Here is a 15,680-nt window from a genome sequence, read left to right on the forward strand (position 1 = left end):
GTGCAATTGTTAGGGGTTTCTTTTTCACGTTTTGTTTTGCTTTTCAACTAATTCTATACCCCACCACTACTGAGCATAGTCCAATTATGGCGAACTGAAGTATCTACAATGAAGAAATTCATACCTGCTATGGTTCCCTGCCTCGAGTGAATGTACAACGGAGATTTAACTTTAGAGTTTGACTTATTAGCAAGGTTGGGATTGATAATATGAAGGTACATTCCGCATCTTTGACGGCTGAAGCCTAGCGCGGGGCAGGTACAGCCGCGCTATACGTCAATGACATTGCCCCACCACCGACGTCAACTAAGGGAGACGCGATGAATTCTCACCAACCAAGTGACCGATAATCAAAGCTACTCGACACATAGCTCAACACCCCCCCCCACACACGAAAAGCTACTCCGAACCACATCGCAATTATAGGGAACTTTACTCACTCGCTGTTTACACGTCCCTTAACCGCTAAAACAGTCGAGGTCGCCTGTCATGCCACCCAAAAGCGGCTTCTCGCGCACGCGCAACGTCGATTACGACGACGATGACCTCTATGACGACGACTATTACGAGGAAGAAGGCGACGATGGCGGCGCGGGAGACGGCATGTCGGAAGAAGACAGAGAGCAGATGCGCGCGGGCACAATACGGGTGCGCGAAGCAATGGGAGACATGAGTGATTTCACAAGCGACGAGCAAATACAAGAAGCGCTGTGGCACTACTACTACGATGTGGGTAAAAGTGTGAGCTACTTGAAAAACAAACTGGGGATTGTAGAGCCCAAGAAGGAGGCACCGAAACAAGAAAAGGCTAAACCAGCATCGCGGTTCGACCAGGCTGCAAGCGTCGCTCACCAGAATGCGCCCGCATCCACAGGTAAGCAAACTCACATGAGGTCTAGCTATGGAAACCAGCCCGCTCGTCTTGTTGCCCATCACCTACCGCTGCCCCCACTGTCGATGCCTACCAACGCTCCTGTCACAGACTTCTTCTGGGATGTGCCTTGGGGCAATGTACCACCCGAGCGACTGGCCGATATCGCCATTGAAGCCCCAGAGCATAAGGGGGGATTACTCGGAGGCTCTTCAAAGCTAGCTGCGCTCGCGGCTAAGCGTAGGAAGGAGCGAGAAGAAGCCGAAGCTGCTGCCTCCAAAGCCAATAGCGATGCGGACTCGGCTGTTGCGATGCTCGATAAGCTTTCGGTTAAGAATCAGGGAAACGTCAACCCTTTGCATGACGCAGCCGCGAGTCGCTCAGCTCGAGTATCCAAATACCCTGTTCGAAGACGATCGCCTTCTCCAGCACCAGAAACACCAAAAGAGCCCGAGATTGAAGAGCCTCAGCTCCCCCAACCGGCCATTGTTGTCGAGTCTCCAGCTCAGCGTGCTATTGCTTCCATGTTTGCTTCAACTCTCTGTGGTTCCGATAAGCCGTTAAAGCAACCGCAGCTCCATGTCCAAGAGCTTCCCGTGCCATTCGCTGCCTACAAGTCATTTGATGGTACAAAAGTCTTCTCGAAACCAAGTCCGGACGATATTGTGCGGGCAGCACAGGCAAACAGCGCAGGCGGCGGGCGTCACTAGACTGTTACGCGTCATCTATATATGCATATCTAAGACTACCAGGGACTACACCGAAGAAGAAAAAGAAGCAGACTAATGGCGATCTTACCGAATCGGTCGAGAAGCTTTCTGTTGCCGATGAACCAAAGGTTAAGAGCAAAAACTTGAACGTGGTGGATGAATTTGAGAAGAGCAACATGAAACGACTTGCGAATTTTGTGGTTGTTGGTAAGCTCAGCCCTGACCTAAGTGTCTCCAGAAACAACAAATTATTTGGGCAATCACATTGACTATGTACAGGACATGTTGACCACGGCAAGAGTACACTGATGGGCCGTTTGCTGTACGACCTCAAAGTAATCGACCAGCGATCAATAGATAAGCTGCGAAAGGAAGCCGAGACTATTGGAAAATCGTCCTTTGCATTAGCCTGGGTCATGGACGAAACAAGCGAAGAAAGAAGCCGTGGTGTTACAGTAGACATTGCGACAAACTACTTCGAGACAGAGAAGACACGATTCACGATATTAGATGCTCCTGGCCACAAGGACTTCATTCCAAACATGATATCAGGAGCATCGCAAGCCGACTTTCCCGTTCTGGTAATTGACGCCAGCACCAACAGTTTCGAGTCTGGCCTCAAGGGTCAAACTAAGGAACACATTATGATTGCACGAAGTATGGGCATGCAGCACATTATCATTGCTGTCAACAAGATGGACATGGTTGGGTGGTCTAAATCTCGGTTCGACGAGATAGCAAAACGCATGACGGCGTTCCTGACCGAAGCAAGTTTTCTGGAGAAACGAATCACCTTCATCCCGCTGGCCGGTCTTACAGGCGAGAACGTCGTCAAGAAGATTGAAAACTCTGCCGCTCATTGGTACACTGGCGAGACATTACTCGAAGCCCTAGAGCGCATCGAAATACCGCAACGCAATCTCCAAAAAGCACTTCGCCTCTCTGTCGCCGACGTATTCAAGGGCGACATGCGCTCACCGCTCAGCATATCCGGACGAATCGACTCTGGAACCCTACAAGTAGGCGATGTAATCCTCGCGCTCCCCGCCAACGAAACCGCAACCATCAAATCCATCGAAGTCCAAGACGCCCCTGTAGACTGGGCCGTCGCAGGCCAAATACCTACCCTACATCTCACAGACATTGACCCTGTCCATCTCCGCCAAGGCGACATTATCTGCGCCCCCAAAGACCCTGTCAAACTCGTCAAGGCATTCACATCTAAACTCTTGGCTTTCGAGCATGTACTACCTATGCCTGTAGAGGTGTTTCGCAGCACACTCAACTCGCCGGGTAGCATCCGCACGCTGAGTGCCCGCCTGAATAAGTTTACGGGCGAAGTCATGAAGAAGAAGCCGAGAATTGTGAAGCCGGGTGAGGTGGCGAGGATCGTGGTGCAGCTTGAGAGGGAGTTGCCGATTGAAGAAGGGATGAGGGTTGTGCTTAGAGAGAGGGGGAGGACGGTTGGGGCGGGGCTTATGGAAAATGTTGCTTAGTTTGTCTGAAGTGAGGGATATCCGATTAAGAAGGGGGAGGTTTATTGGAAGGGTAATTGTGCTAGACTGTTTTTTCTGATGTAATTCTTCCTGCACCGCGAATGAAAAAAAGCTTATATCATGAAGTGTTGTGAGGTTGTCTAGTCTCCTGTTCATTCTCATGATTGTGATATGGATCACGTTAAGCATGTAAGTATGCTTTTAGACTAATTCTTTGACAGTTCATCCCTACAATCTCACCGTCTATCCACCCACGGCGCCCTCGTACTCTGTTGCCCCTCTCCCGCACCACCGCCATTTTCCTTCTTCCTCGCCCACGGTGCCGCCGTCCCAACCCCAGCCCCAGCCCCCGGCATCATCGTCGTCGTCGTCCTACTCGCCCACGGCGCCTTCGTAGGCTGATTAACTCCACTCGGTACCCCTGGCCCCGCCGCCGGTGCGCCTCTCGCCCACGGCGCCGCCGTTCCCACTGCTCCACCGGGTCTTGCTGTTGCCGTTGGCATGGTTGCCGTCGTGTCAGCGAGGGGGTCCCTTAGCGGCGGTTGAGGGCGCGGGGTAGTTGCTGACGAGGCTTTTGGTTGCGATGCTGTATGGACTGTAGCTTGTATTTTGCGGGCATTTGGGTCGGGAGCGAAGGAGAAGAGGGAGCCAAAAGGGAAATGTTGGACCACGGGGAATTTGGAGAGGACTTCTGCGTTGTACATTTTTATCATGCCCTATTCCTGCTGTTAATTTTTTTTCCCCATCTTTCATGGCATTTTTATGCTGTTTGCATTTGGGGTCCTAGGAAAGAGGGGGGAGGGACAAAAGACTGGGAACGTACCTTGTTGATTTTTGCCCAGCCGGCTTTTACGCCGGATACGTCGTATAGGATGTTGCTGTGTTCCCAGAAAGGACCCTTTTTCACGTCGTAGATGAAGCCGATGGCGCTGAAGTACATGTTTCGTTTTCGTTCGCGCTCGACGGCTGGGGCTTTGGCGACGTCGCCTGGGTTTGGGGCTGCGGGGAGGGAGCCCTCTGCTGCTACATCACCCGGGGTGGAAATGGCTGGAGAGAATTGGGCGCTGCCGAAGATGTATGGAAGGAACGAGTGGTCGTCTAGTCCCCATACTCCATGTGACCCCGCTGGTTCAAGCGTATATGTCAAGATCAAGCGCCGGATGAGAACGAGATAGGGTTCCAAGACACCCAGCACAATGCCGCGTTCTTGATCACCATCCTTCGACTCGGGAAACGCACCGAGTTTCCACAGACAACCGAGGAAGGCGAGGAAACTCAGTTCATGACCCGTGCCGTAGTCGAGACGCTGCGAACTACCAAAGCTACCGAGGAAATACGCTTCGAGTTCACTTTTCGCACTAACATCCGATATTGACTTGAAATCCAGCACGTGCTGGGGAAGATGCTGATCCAGAAGCCCCGAAGCCCGCTCGCGAACAATGTCGTACCAGGTTCTGAAGCTGACGTTTCCGAAGCGACGAGGTCCCGGGTCTGGTGGTGCTTCGTCGATGATAGACGTTAGGGCATCAAGGAGCTTGGCAAGGTTCTGTACGACGGGTGGATAGGGTACATCTTTATCATTCAAAGTCCATTCTTTTGCTGTTTCCGCTTCTCCCGACTCTTTTGAATCAAGCTTCCGGGGTATCATAGCCGTGTTTAGCTGGAAGATGAAAGTCATGAGGTCGGCGTATGCTCTGCTTGCCAAGAAAGCAGTGACGTCGTCGCCATCGTGAATGCGTTTTGCGGGCAGCGCAAACTCATGCCCGGAAGCTTTGTCGATCGTTTCTAGCACTGGAGCCTGGGAGGGGTTGGATGCCATAGCGGCTGAACTTTTGGACGAGGGGTTGTATGGGGGTGCGGGCTGGTGCGGGCGCTCCTCATGTGACATCGTGTTTCGGGGCGGACCCACCTTTCACGTTGTCCAGCTTCCTACGCTACAACCCCACATGTTCGCTATCGTTGGATGCCGCTTTCACCTGATGGTGGAGTGTGTGTTTGAGGCAATTACAAATGGCACGTCTAAAGCAGCCACCAAGGACGAGCGGTAAGTGAGAGGCTCTTTCTGAGGCTCGGCGCACACGCGTTGGTGCTCAGACGTCGCCGGCGCGAAACTCGAGGACCCTGCACCAAGAGCGCGTCCATATGAACGAAGATCTTGGGTGTGATGGAGCATGAGCTGATAATGGAATAGCAGCGGCTGAAATCTCTATAGAGCCCAGCTTTTCCGATGTTGCTGATTTCGCTATACCGCCCAGCACTTCCCATACTTCAGTCTTCTTCAATCCTACGGCAGACGATGTAGCAGCCATCCAACAGCTCCGAACAGAGTCCCTCGCCACAGACGCACCTCTACCACGTCCTCCATCCGCCGTAGTCCTTGGTGCAGACCTTCTCAATGCTGCGCGGATAGATCACCGACATAGTAGTCCTGTGGTTGGCATGGCACGGAAGAATCGCACCGGCAAGCTCAAGCGGGCGAGCTTGATCCCCGAGAGTGCCAGAACGAACCTCGCTGTGCGAGGTGATGTTTACGAGATGGAGCTTAGTCCGGAAAAGGGAAAATACGCGTTACCAGAGAAGGTGAACAGAAAGCCGCTTAAGATTGTAAAGAAGAAGACACATGCGGTCGAGAAGCCCAGTGCTGGTCCAGATGTTCCGTCTAAGCTGCCAGTGCGCGATGAGGACAGGCCGCAAGTAGATCCGGAAGGGCTGGTAGAGGATCCGGCTTCTACCGATCCAGCTATGCGCTCTTCTCCACCCCAAGTTGCCCCAGTTGGAAGCGACAGCATTGCCGTTGATACCGCCAGAGAAGAGATTCCTTCAAGTAAAGCAGATTCCCATGTCGATGCACCCGGAGATGTAAGAATCGAGGAGAGCCTTGATAATGGGAAACCCAGATGCACAGCAGTCTTCTACAAGCATGATAAAACCACGGGCCCAGCTTACAGGCAATGTTTACGCACTGGCACCGGTCAGACCGACGATGGTTTCAGATGCGGAATTCACCTCAGTAAGCCCCCTACTGTTCGTTGTGAGGAGACGGTGATTTCCGGCAATGTTACTACGCAGTGCTACAGGACTGCTTCTAAGGTAACCGCCAACGGTTCACGATGTCCGACTTGTATCGAACAACAAGGTTATGAAGCATCACCGCGTAGTAAGCGAAAGTCGGCACCGATCCATCAAGAGGACCAACCTGCGAAGATTCTAAGAAGAAAAAGTGAACGTACGAGTAAGCATGCATCTTCCGAAAAGAATGAAGACCAAGCGAGGGATTTGCAAGAAGAGAGCTCGAATCCAGCATCCGCTAAGAAACGGGGGAGACCACGAAAGGATGGTAGCGGTGCTTCTACCGAACTGAACCACCAACTTCCAACAAGAACACGCGAGAGCAGATCCCTACCAGCGATATCGCAGGAAGTTCCAGCAGTGCCTGAAGATACGCCTGGCGATGGAAACCCAGAGTATGTTCCGGACAATGAGGAGAGTGAGCATAGCGTTGCGCAAGATGAAGAAACTGAACACATGGACCAACTGCCTGAGAAAATTGACACAGTCTTCAGTTTTCTTGACCTCGAAGAACGTCAAGGGGCATGCCAGACTAAACGTGCCAGGAAGGTCTTACGCATGTGTGAAAAGTATTGTGCAAACTTCCAGGATGACACTCATTCAATAGACGCTGTCACGCAAGACGCCACGAAAATACAACAGACGCTACAACAGACGCTTCAGGATTACAGCACCGAAATCGGGAAAAAACATCAACTTTCATTCAAGAGTGATGCATACAGCTTTGTCTTTCGCTCTCTTACGCTATATCTTCGAGACTTACATGACTGGCTAGTCAAAACACACAAGTCTGCAACAGAGTCTTTAGAAAGCTTGCATATAATAACCCCGTTGGTGCAGGAGATCGTAGCATTCAATGACGCAATCAGCCACTGGAAGGTCACTGTACCTCAGCGTCACAAGGGTGACAGAGTAGTCAAGGATGTCCAAAGCCGACTAATTGCACCCCTGCGGCGGGTCAGCCATTCACTTCTTGTTCGTCTAAGCCAACTCCAGGAGGCAGAGGAACGTCGTGAGCAATATGAGGAAATGGAACGGAGGGTCAGAGAACGCCGCGATACACAGAGTGAACGAATTCGAGCCATCGAGGCAATGGAGGAACGGAAGAAGCGCTGGCAAGACCTTCATATCGTTCGAATGCAATGCGAGCCTGATGTATACAGGCGACGCAAGCTGTTCCATACCAGATTTGAAGATTTGGTGGAGAGAGATGCAAATGGTGTAGTTTTCGAACGATTACCTATCTTCAAATCTCGCTCTGCTCCACCGCACAGTCAGGTTTCAGAGTTTGCAGATGAGGTGGAATGGACTGAAGATGAAGAGACCGCTGTGCTCGAGGGGTTGCAGTACTGTGCGGGTGAGTGATTGTCATCCCGCATCAGAAAATTCGGGTGTTTTGCTAATGCTTTGTCTAGGCCCACGCGTCTTTGAAAAGATGTTCAAAACGTATTGTGATCCCAGGTCCTCACATCCACGTGGGGGCGATTTGCGTAACCGTAGTGTTGCAGAGATCATTTCAAAGGCGAGATGGATTCGGTCGACGATGTTGACCCTGCGTCAAGAAAACGGTGAGCCGGTGGAGGACTGGGTGACTGGGATTCCGATTTTACCGTAGTAGGTAGGATTTCGGTCAGTTTCCACCTTATTGCCGTTCTTTTTGGATCCCATGAGGCTTTTCAAAAGTGCTTCTTGCAAAAGTCGCTTTCTTGTTGGCTGGTAACGCTTTGATACCCCTGTATAGTGTTGAATTTAGCTGAACGTCATGTTTACATGCCAATCTGTTACATTCGATTCTAAGTCCTATAATTTAAGGCCCAATAGCGTTAAAACTCGAGAGCATGGCGATACTAATTCTGTAGTGCGGGTGTATAGCCATATTGCTAAAGTTGTCTTAGTGAAGCTGCACGTGCAGGATAGTATAGTCTCATGCGCAGTGTGGTGAGTCTAGCTACTAAGTACATATTAGTAATCCTTATCACAAGTCAGCCAAGGAACCAGGCTCATGCCACAACAATTGGCCCAAGACTAGTCTCGGATCCAATTATACGGACTTACGCAGGAATGAGCTGGTATCAGTCAACGGCTGTGGACAAGTATGTCATCCTCTCTCCGGACGATCAACGGCCGTTGTAAGACCCAAGGGAATGGTCCAGTCTCGAATCATACTGAGGATACTTTAGAGTGTTCATGTATTAACCGGCTTCGCAATTCGCATCATTTATGCTTAACACCTATAGCTATATTTGTTCTATTAGAGTTTACACGTTGTATCATACTGGATCGTTGTCTCTTGAGGAAAATGGCTGGATGGCGAGTTTTCACAAGTAACAAAAGATATTCTTTAGTAGTGAATCAAGTACATCTGGTATCTTTGGCCACGCGGATCTCCCTCTTTCCGCTTCCGCTTAATAGTAGCGGAGACACCTTACGATGAACACCGCCGGTTTCATGATCCATGCATTGATACTCGGATCAGATTCGGAGGCGCGAAGTTGTTCACACGTTAGATCTGATGATCCCCATATAAAACCTCGTGCTGACACCATAATGAGTATTGTTTCCTGACACATCGCTGCACACTCATATAACACGCACTATCACTACCTTTCAATGTCATTCTCTGGGCCTAAATCAGCAGCATCTAACATGCAGCGCAAGCCTCCTTCCAGAATATCCGTGCTGGTAGTAGGCTCGGGATTGGGAGGTCTAACATTTGCAATTGAATCATATTGACAAGGCCACAATGTCCAAATTATTGAGAAGCGACCCACACTTGAAGACTTTAGTAAGCTCCTAATAGTTGCTTGCAAACAATTCTAACTGAATTCGCACAATAGGTGAAGCCATGATAATACAGGTGCCAATTCACAAGGACTTCCAGGCATAGCCAGGCTTTTTTTTTTTGATAAGGTGCTTAAACACGCAGTCCAATCCCCATAAATCCATGTGTTCCAGCACAACGGAAAGAGTCTGGGCAACTTTCCGCCTGAAGTTCTAGAGCTTCCCTCTCTAGCTGTCAATCGACTAGGCATGCAAATCAAGCTTGCGCAGTGTGCGAAAGATTTAGGGATCGAAACTCAATACTCAACTCACGTCACTGATTATATGGAGACCGATGATGCTGGGATTGCAATTCTCTCAGACGGTCGCAAATTGACTGCAGAATCGAAGCTAGTATCATTGGGGTGGTATTATACAACTAACGTGATGACCTTTCGTAACTTACCTTTGTCATGCAGAAGGCTTCACCTGTAGCTTATGGCTGTGCTTATGGCTGTGCTCAACGCAGTCAGCAAAAAGAGAGAATATAGCCGTCACACATTCTACCACGGACCCTGTTGTGATGCCATATATTGAATTGCATATCAGTCTTATGTTCGTTCTGCGCATACTTTTTGAGGAACAGGTTTCGCCCAAAAGCTAAATGAGAATGTTATTCAGCCCGAGTTGAGTAACATATACCAAACCAAAGTTAAGAGAAGATCAAATATATAGTTATATATATATATATATATATATATAACTAGTCACCAAGAAATCCATAACCGAAAAAACATAGAAGGAGACAAATGCTGGAAAATGAAAGTGTACGAAGTGCCAGGCAGCCATGCCAAGAGTGATGGTATGAAGCTTGGGAAACCGTCAATAGACCGGTCTGCATTGGAGTGCTGGTAATCAATGAGTTGTTGACATATGGAACTAGACTAGGTGCGCCAGTTCATATCGATTTCCAGTTGAAAATAACTGTTCACTTTTCTCTTAAACATATCACAGTCGTCGCAAATCTTGTTGCTACTCAGTATGACTGCCTGCTTCAATGAGATACGCGGCTGATGTCTACTCAGCTCCATCAGACGCTGATGCATCTCATTTCTTTTCGACAAAATGCCTATCTCTTTCTCCGTAGCCCTCATTGCAGCTACATTAGCGTCCAACTCAAGGGTTGAAAGTTGTTCATTGATCGCATCAATTTCGTGTTTCAGTGTTTCGACCTCTTGCTCATCATAGCAATCACCCAGTAGTTGGTCATCTGCGTCGAAGAGCCGGCGGTTCAACTCTCCCCTTTTCTCTTCAAGATCGCACACCTTTGCCCAGGCTAAGAACAAGTGCTTTCCCTCTTCGAGAGAGGCTTCTGCTTTAAGAATTGACCTTTCCAACTTCTGATCAGGCTCTGTGTCTTGAGGCATGAACACGTGCCTGTCTATAAAGTATGCGATCAACTTCTTTTCCGCATGGGAAGCAAAATACTACCCTCGTTTGCCCTGATCCCAGCTTAAGTCCGGTGCGTATTGGAACTCATGACCAACTATGGATGCAATGCAATAGACTTGCTCAATCCATCTCAGTCTACTTCTATCATCTGGAGGTAGAGCACCAGGAGCCCAACCACTGGTTGCCGATATACGAGCGAATTGATCTCCCCGATCGAGAACGGCGGCAGTTTTGGTGATATATGGCACACGGTAGCTGCAAATGGGCCCATAAAATGTTATGGCCATCTCAGATCCAGATTTCCTGAAGCGGTATTTGTTGCATTCACTCTCCGAAAGTGGTCCAGTGTACTTATGCTGCTCCTTGGCGTCGACCGGATCTCTGAGCAGGATCACAATATGCCGTCTATCTCTATCACGCTCGGGTACACGATCCGCAGCAGCAAGACTAGAACGCCAATACCTTTCTTTTTCGTTCTTGCGAGTTGGCTGTGCCAAATCCATTGCACAGCGACCCTCATGGTCTTTAAGGTGTTTGTTGGCATTGGCGCTAAGCAACACTTTTATGTTTTCAATTCGGCCCCAGAGCGCTGCTTCCATAAGTGCAGTTCGTCCGTTATTATTGATAGCGTTTGCATCTGCACCATTTTGTAGAAGGAACGATACCATCTCATGGTTCTTCTCCGCTGCAGCCATAATCAGAGTAGTGTCTCCATTCTTGTTTTTACCGGTCAGAAAGAGTTTCTTTTCGGCCGAAGTACTGAGATATTGGCCTATTGTATGCAAATTGCCACATATGCATTCTGAAATGGCGAATAGAATCCTCTTTTCCTCAAAAGTGTCATCGTCTGAAATGACGATAGTTTCAAGCTCTCTTGAATCTTCATAAAGATTCAAGGCAGGTGCTGAATTTCGCTCTGCGACCGAGATATTCATTGCGGAGCGAAAACGATCGTCCAATTCGCACTCATATTGCTCTGGAGAATGTAAAGTCTCATCCCCTTGGACTGTCCGCAAGCCAACATTCACGAAGCGGGCCCTTCGTTTGTCAATCTCATAGCCAACAAGCTCGCTGCTTTCGTCGATAGGAAGTATGAACTCGTATTGGCCAGTGTTACAGTGCGAAAGACGTCTGCCTGGAAGTACCATACCGTGGCAATGTCTCTCTTCGCAGTAAGGACATTCAATGTAAACATTCGATGCATCCCAATAAAGCACATCGATTTTCGGACATAGTGATGAGTTAGCAGACATGTTGCGTTTGATGAGAATGAGAATGAGAACGTGAAGGAAATAATTCTGAAGACCATGTATAATGCCCTTTTGCGCACGTGTCAACCATACCTGTTTAGGTGGTAATAACGTGAAGTGGGGTAGTAGATGCCAAGTATCAAGCGCTGCCCAACAAGCAAACGGGGTTATGACGAAGAACTTGATGTGGGCTGAATAAACTGCTCATTGGCTTGGTAGTAAAATTAGTGGACGAAATAAGTAACCGTGAGTAGAAAAAACGACTTGAATGACGTTAACCTCATAGCTCACTAATACGTCACCGCTACTGGTGCCCTCCATGGCTCCAACTCCTAGACACTGCTCCTCCTTGCTCTCTTGTTCTTTAGTGTAGACACCAATGACCCCGCCCCTTGTGCACCAATGTCATCCTCGGCATTATCTTCTGCCTCCCACGTATACGCCTTACGCTTACGACCCCCTTATCTGCGGCAGCCTATTCTTTAGCTGCGCGTGCTGCCGATATTTGTCTAGATCCTTATAACTCATTACATTTACCTTGCCAGTAACCAACGACCGTGTCGACTGTCGCACTTCCGCTTCATTGTTAATCTGATGCAATAGTTGGTCGTAGTCCTGAGGGAGACTAAGTTTGGCAACGATTCAACAAATTCAAGAGTTCCCTACCGACGCGCGAGGTCCATGTCCTAACGAACTCCTTAAACTCCTCCCTAGCATACACCCAGGCTTTCACCGGGTCCGCTATCATCGCTCTCGCCGCTAGCGTACACGACGACCTTCAGAAAATCAACGCCAATCTTGAAGGGATGTGCGCACAGCTCAAGGCCACATCGCTTGCCACGGTACAAGGCTGGACCAATAGCAAGTACGGCTTTGGCGGATACGTTCACGATTTCGTGAAGCGAGAGATGAAGTGTACGAAATACGGCGGTATAGAGCTTCCTCTAGCCCCTCGCAAATATCCACAACAAAATCAGAGATCGTCTTTTTGGGTACCTCTTCAGCAAATGAGGCGAGGAAATATGCAGGGGTCGCTTGAAGCGCCGTGAATCTCTGTCACCGGATGTCAACATCTCTATTAGCTACTAAACACTGCACTCTATTATCCAAGGTCAAGCTAGATGATGGTATCGTCCGATTCTAAGGAAGCAGACGCGACTTCTTTGGAGTGTCGTGGAGTAGACGATAGAATTGGTAGTGACTGACCAAGACAAGGCTGCTTCAGAAGATGATTCACACTAAGGAAGATCAAGGGCGAAGGTAATCCACGAACCGTAGCTAAGAAAAGGATATTGATTTCGAAAGATACGCGTGGAAAATATAAGCTGATGGCTGCGGGGATTTTGAGGGCAAAGAAATGGGGTAATGTCAATCCCTGCGTGCCGGGACACCCGGCGTAACGGGACACCTTTTCTCCCGGGCGCCCGGCATGCTCGCACAGTACTAGTAAGCCGACCAGTCTAGCGTGCATCTATTCTTTAGCTTTCGTTCTTCCACTGCATCCCCCTCCGGCGCTAAAAAACGTATTACCCACTATGCTGTGGTTCCTTTTACTAGTTCTGTTAATTAACCCTCTTTAAGAACCACCCTGCTTATCTATAGCATCGTTATGTTATAAGGAGTTCGGTAGGTTACAAGGCTAGCTAAGAGGGTAAAAATCTAGACTCTATCTATAAAATGTTTGTTTTGGGTATAGAGCGTGTAGTGTGGCAGCTTTTCCGCGCGGACAGCACGATCGTTAGGACACACCTAACTATCCGTGCGTATTAAGCGAGTTTTCAGCTACCGTAGCGTGCTGAGATGTCTGCAACTCTTGCTGTGCACTGTGGCTGAGGATTGCGGCGCTGAGCGTGATGTTTTGGGCTGCTGTTATTCCCAGCGCTGTGAGTAATCATAGCATAGCCTTAGGTCCCTAATTTCTAGTACGCGCAACCTCTATTGTGCAAAGCTACTAAGTACTTTAGTATGATAATGTACTCTAACTTTAGAAAAAAATTGCTATAACTAGTTACTGCTAAATACACTGATAAGATGATAGAGAAAGGCAGGCCTACTTACTATAAGGGGCTACGCTCAAGGAGCAGATGCGTTAGTATACAGGACTGTATTTGATAGAGATTTATCTACTGCTTAGCTAGGGGCTTATATCTAGGTGCGGCTCCAGAGAAATAGCTCCTTCAAGTAATCTAAGCGTTGCCCCGTGCGCTTCGTCTAATTATCTCTCAGATAGGCAGAATCCAGGTGTAGGCCTCCGCACCCGGATTGGATAGTTGCGCACCGAGATCCTATCGAGGACAGTACTACAAAGGCTCAGCCCATGATACTTATTCTTGTATAAAGCTGTGTATCTAGCTAAACACTACTCGCTCTGTTTCTCCTATGCTTCAATCTCTCTGTCTAGAACTTGCCAGCCGAGACTGCTCATATAATAAAAGCACTTCGCTATAGTATTGGCGACATGCTCGGGTATCAGGGTGATGCTCTCCGAGGACCACGCTGTACCCGTCACACGCTCTGCTGTACAGATTAAGAGATTCCTTGTAGTCACAGAGCGTCGCAAGCAGGTGAGCAAGGCAGTACACGCTAGTGAGCGTGTTGGGGTGCTCGCGCCCAAGTGCCTTCTCGTACCCTTCCAGCGCTCGTCGATGCATCACTTCTGCCTCCTCGTACTTGCCCTGCCTCTCTAGCACCACCCCAAGGTTATTAACGCTAGTAAGCGTGTTAGGGTGCTCGNCTCGTCGATGCATCACTTCTGCCTCCTCGTACTTGCCCTGCCTCTCTAGCACCACCCCAAGGTTATTAACGCTAGTAAGCGTGTTAGGGTGCTCGCGCCCAAGCACCTTCTTAGATCCTTCTAGATCTCGTCGATGCATCACTTCTGCCTCCTCATACTTGCCCTGCCTCTCTAGCACCACCCCAAGGTTGCTAACGCTAGTAAGCGTGTTAGGGCGCTCGCGCCCAAGCACCTTCTTAGATCCTTCTAGATCTCGTCGATGCATCACTTCTGCCTCTTCGTACTTGCCCTGCCTCTCTAGCACCGACCCAAGGTTGCTAACGCTAGTGAGCGTGTTAGGGTGCTTATGCCTAAGCACCTTCTCTCTTACTTCTATCGCTCGTTGATATATCGCTTCTGCCTCCTCGTACTTGCCTTGGCTCTCTAGTACCGACCCAAGGTTATTGACGCTGACGAGCGTGTCGGGGTGCTTGCTACCTAGTACTCTCTTCCTCGACTCCATCACTTGCATATAGAGCTCTTCAGCTCTCTTATATTGTCCATCCCTCTGTAGAGCCCTAGCGCAATCTTCTGCAAGATTTGTTCTCTCCTTGTCATCGTTCTTCTCACTATGCGACAGTGCATATTAAGCGTGCGGCAGTAGTCGCCTCCATTTGCTTTTGTTACTATAATCGCTATTTAGAAACACCTAGCGTAGCTGCGTGACTATACGTTGAGTGTATTCGTAAAGCCGTCCCTGCATCTGCAGTTGCTCTCGTAAGGCTTGGTGCACTAATTGATGCACGTCAAATGCTGACTCAGCAGGTCGCCTTGTGATAAGCGCATACCTATTAAGTATTATAATCGTATCTACACGGGCCTGCGGCGAAGCTGCCTTAAGTAGATCGAGCGGAATGTCCTTTCGGTCTACGCACGCAGCAAAGTAAAGCTGCTCTACAGCAATAGTATTGCTCTGCCGGACTTGACCTATAGAAAGAGATAGTGTAGCAGCTATAGCCTTTCTTAGACTAGACTCTCCCTGCTCGCTTTCACGTAAGTCATTGCTGCGCTCAAGAGCTGCTTGGTCGTGGTCGTGTAGTCGTGCTTGGTACTGCTGTACTGTTATATTGCTTGCGTTTATGCACGCTGCCGCTTGCGACACTGCTACCGTGCCCCACCACCTCGCGCACACCACCACCTCGCGCACACGCGGCCTTGCAACTACCACAACTTCAACACCTTGTATCTCCACCACCATGAGCAATATTGAGGCTGCAATTGCAGCTATTAATGCCTTAGAGCCTGACGAGCCTTTTATATATACAGAAATTGCAAAAAGATTTGGTGTTGATCGATCTA

General features: G+C 49.1%; 7 protein-coding genes across 7 annotated transcripts; 2 read left to right on the plus strand and 5 right to left on the minus strand.

Moving 5' to 3' along the window:
- Positions 1-489: 489 nt before the first annotated feature.
- On the plus strand, positions 490-3,077 carry COCMIDRAFT_106997 (uncharacterized protein; the record flags this gene model as incomplete). Its single annotated transcript, XM_007694166.1, has 3 exons — positions 490-1,536; positions 1,641-1,788; positions 1,861-3,077. 3 exons carry the CDS (start codon positions 490-492, stop codon positions 3,075-3,077), a joined length of 2,412 nt encoding a protein of 803 aa, XP_007692356.1.
- Positions 3,078-3,313: 236 nt separating this feature from the next.
- Positions 3,314-4,896, minus strand: COCMIDRAFT_106981 (uncharacterized protein; the record flags this gene model as incomplete). The annotated part of the gene is made up of 2 exons (XM_007694167.1): positions 3,314-3,793; positions 3,901-4,896. The coding sequence occupies 2 exons, from the start codon at positions 4,894-4,896 to the stop codon at positions 3,314-3,316; spliced, it is 1,476 nt and encodes a 491-aa protein (XP_007692357.1).
- Positions 4,897-5,291: 395 nt separating this feature from the next.
- COCMIDRAFT_107005 (uncharacterized protein) lies at positions 5,292-7,761 on the plus strand (the record flags this gene model as incomplete). Its single annotated transcript, XM_007694168.1, has 4 exons — positions 5,292-5,715; positions 5,785-6,545; positions 6,621-7,503; positions 7,562-7,761. Coding segments are annotated over 4 exons (2,268 nt in total), but the record flags the coding sequence as incomplete, so codon positions are not given.
- Positions 7,762-9,673: 1,912 nt separating this feature from the next.
- On the minus strand, positions 9,674-9,835 carry COCMIDRAFT_106967 (uncharacterized protein; the record flags this gene model as incomplete). Its single annotated transcript, XM_007694169.1, has 1 exon — positions 9,674-9,835. A coding segment is annotated over one exon (162 nt), but the record flags the coding sequence as incomplete, so codon positions are not given.
- Positions 9,836-9,850: 15 nt separating this feature from the next.
- COCMIDRAFT_40654 (uncharacterized protein) lies at positions 9,851-11,611 on the minus strand (the record flags this gene model as incomplete). The annotated part of the gene is made up of 2 exons (XM_007694156.1): positions 9,851-10,393; positions 10,454-11,611. The coding sequence occupies 2 exons, from the start codon at positions 11,609-11,611 to the stop codon at positions 9,851-9,853; spliced, it is 1,701 nt and encodes a 566-aa protein (XP_007692346.1).
- Positions 11,612-12,725: 1,114 nt separating this feature from the next.
- On the minus strand, positions 12,726-13,079 carry COCMIDRAFT_107003 (uncharacterized protein; the record flags this gene model as incomplete). The annotated part of the gene is made up of 1 exon (XM_007694170.1): positions 12,726-13,079. One exon carries the CDS (start codon positions 13,077-13,079, stop codon positions 12,726-12,728), a length of 354 nt encoding a protein of 117 aa, XP_007692360.1.
- Positions 13,080-13,985: 906 nt separating this feature from the next.
- Positions 13,986-14,844, minus strand: COCMIDRAFT_30048 (uncharacterized protein; the record flags this gene model as incomplete). The annotated part of the gene is made up of 2 exons (XM_007694153.1): positions 13,986-14,145; positions 14,237-14,844. 2 exons carry the CDS (start codon positions 14,842-14,844, stop codon positions 13,986-13,988), a joined length of 768 nt encoding a protein of 255 aa, XP_007692343.1.
- Positions 14,845-15,680: the final 836 nt, after the last annotated feature.

Source organism: Bipolaris oryzae (assembly GCF_000523455.1).
Source record: "Bipolaris oryzae ATCC 44560 unplaced genomic scaffold scaffold_200, whole genome shotgun sequence".
Taxonomy (NCBI): Eukaryota; Fungi; Ascomycota; class Dothideomycetes; order Pleosporales; family Pleosporaceae; genus Bipolaris; species Bipolaris oryzae.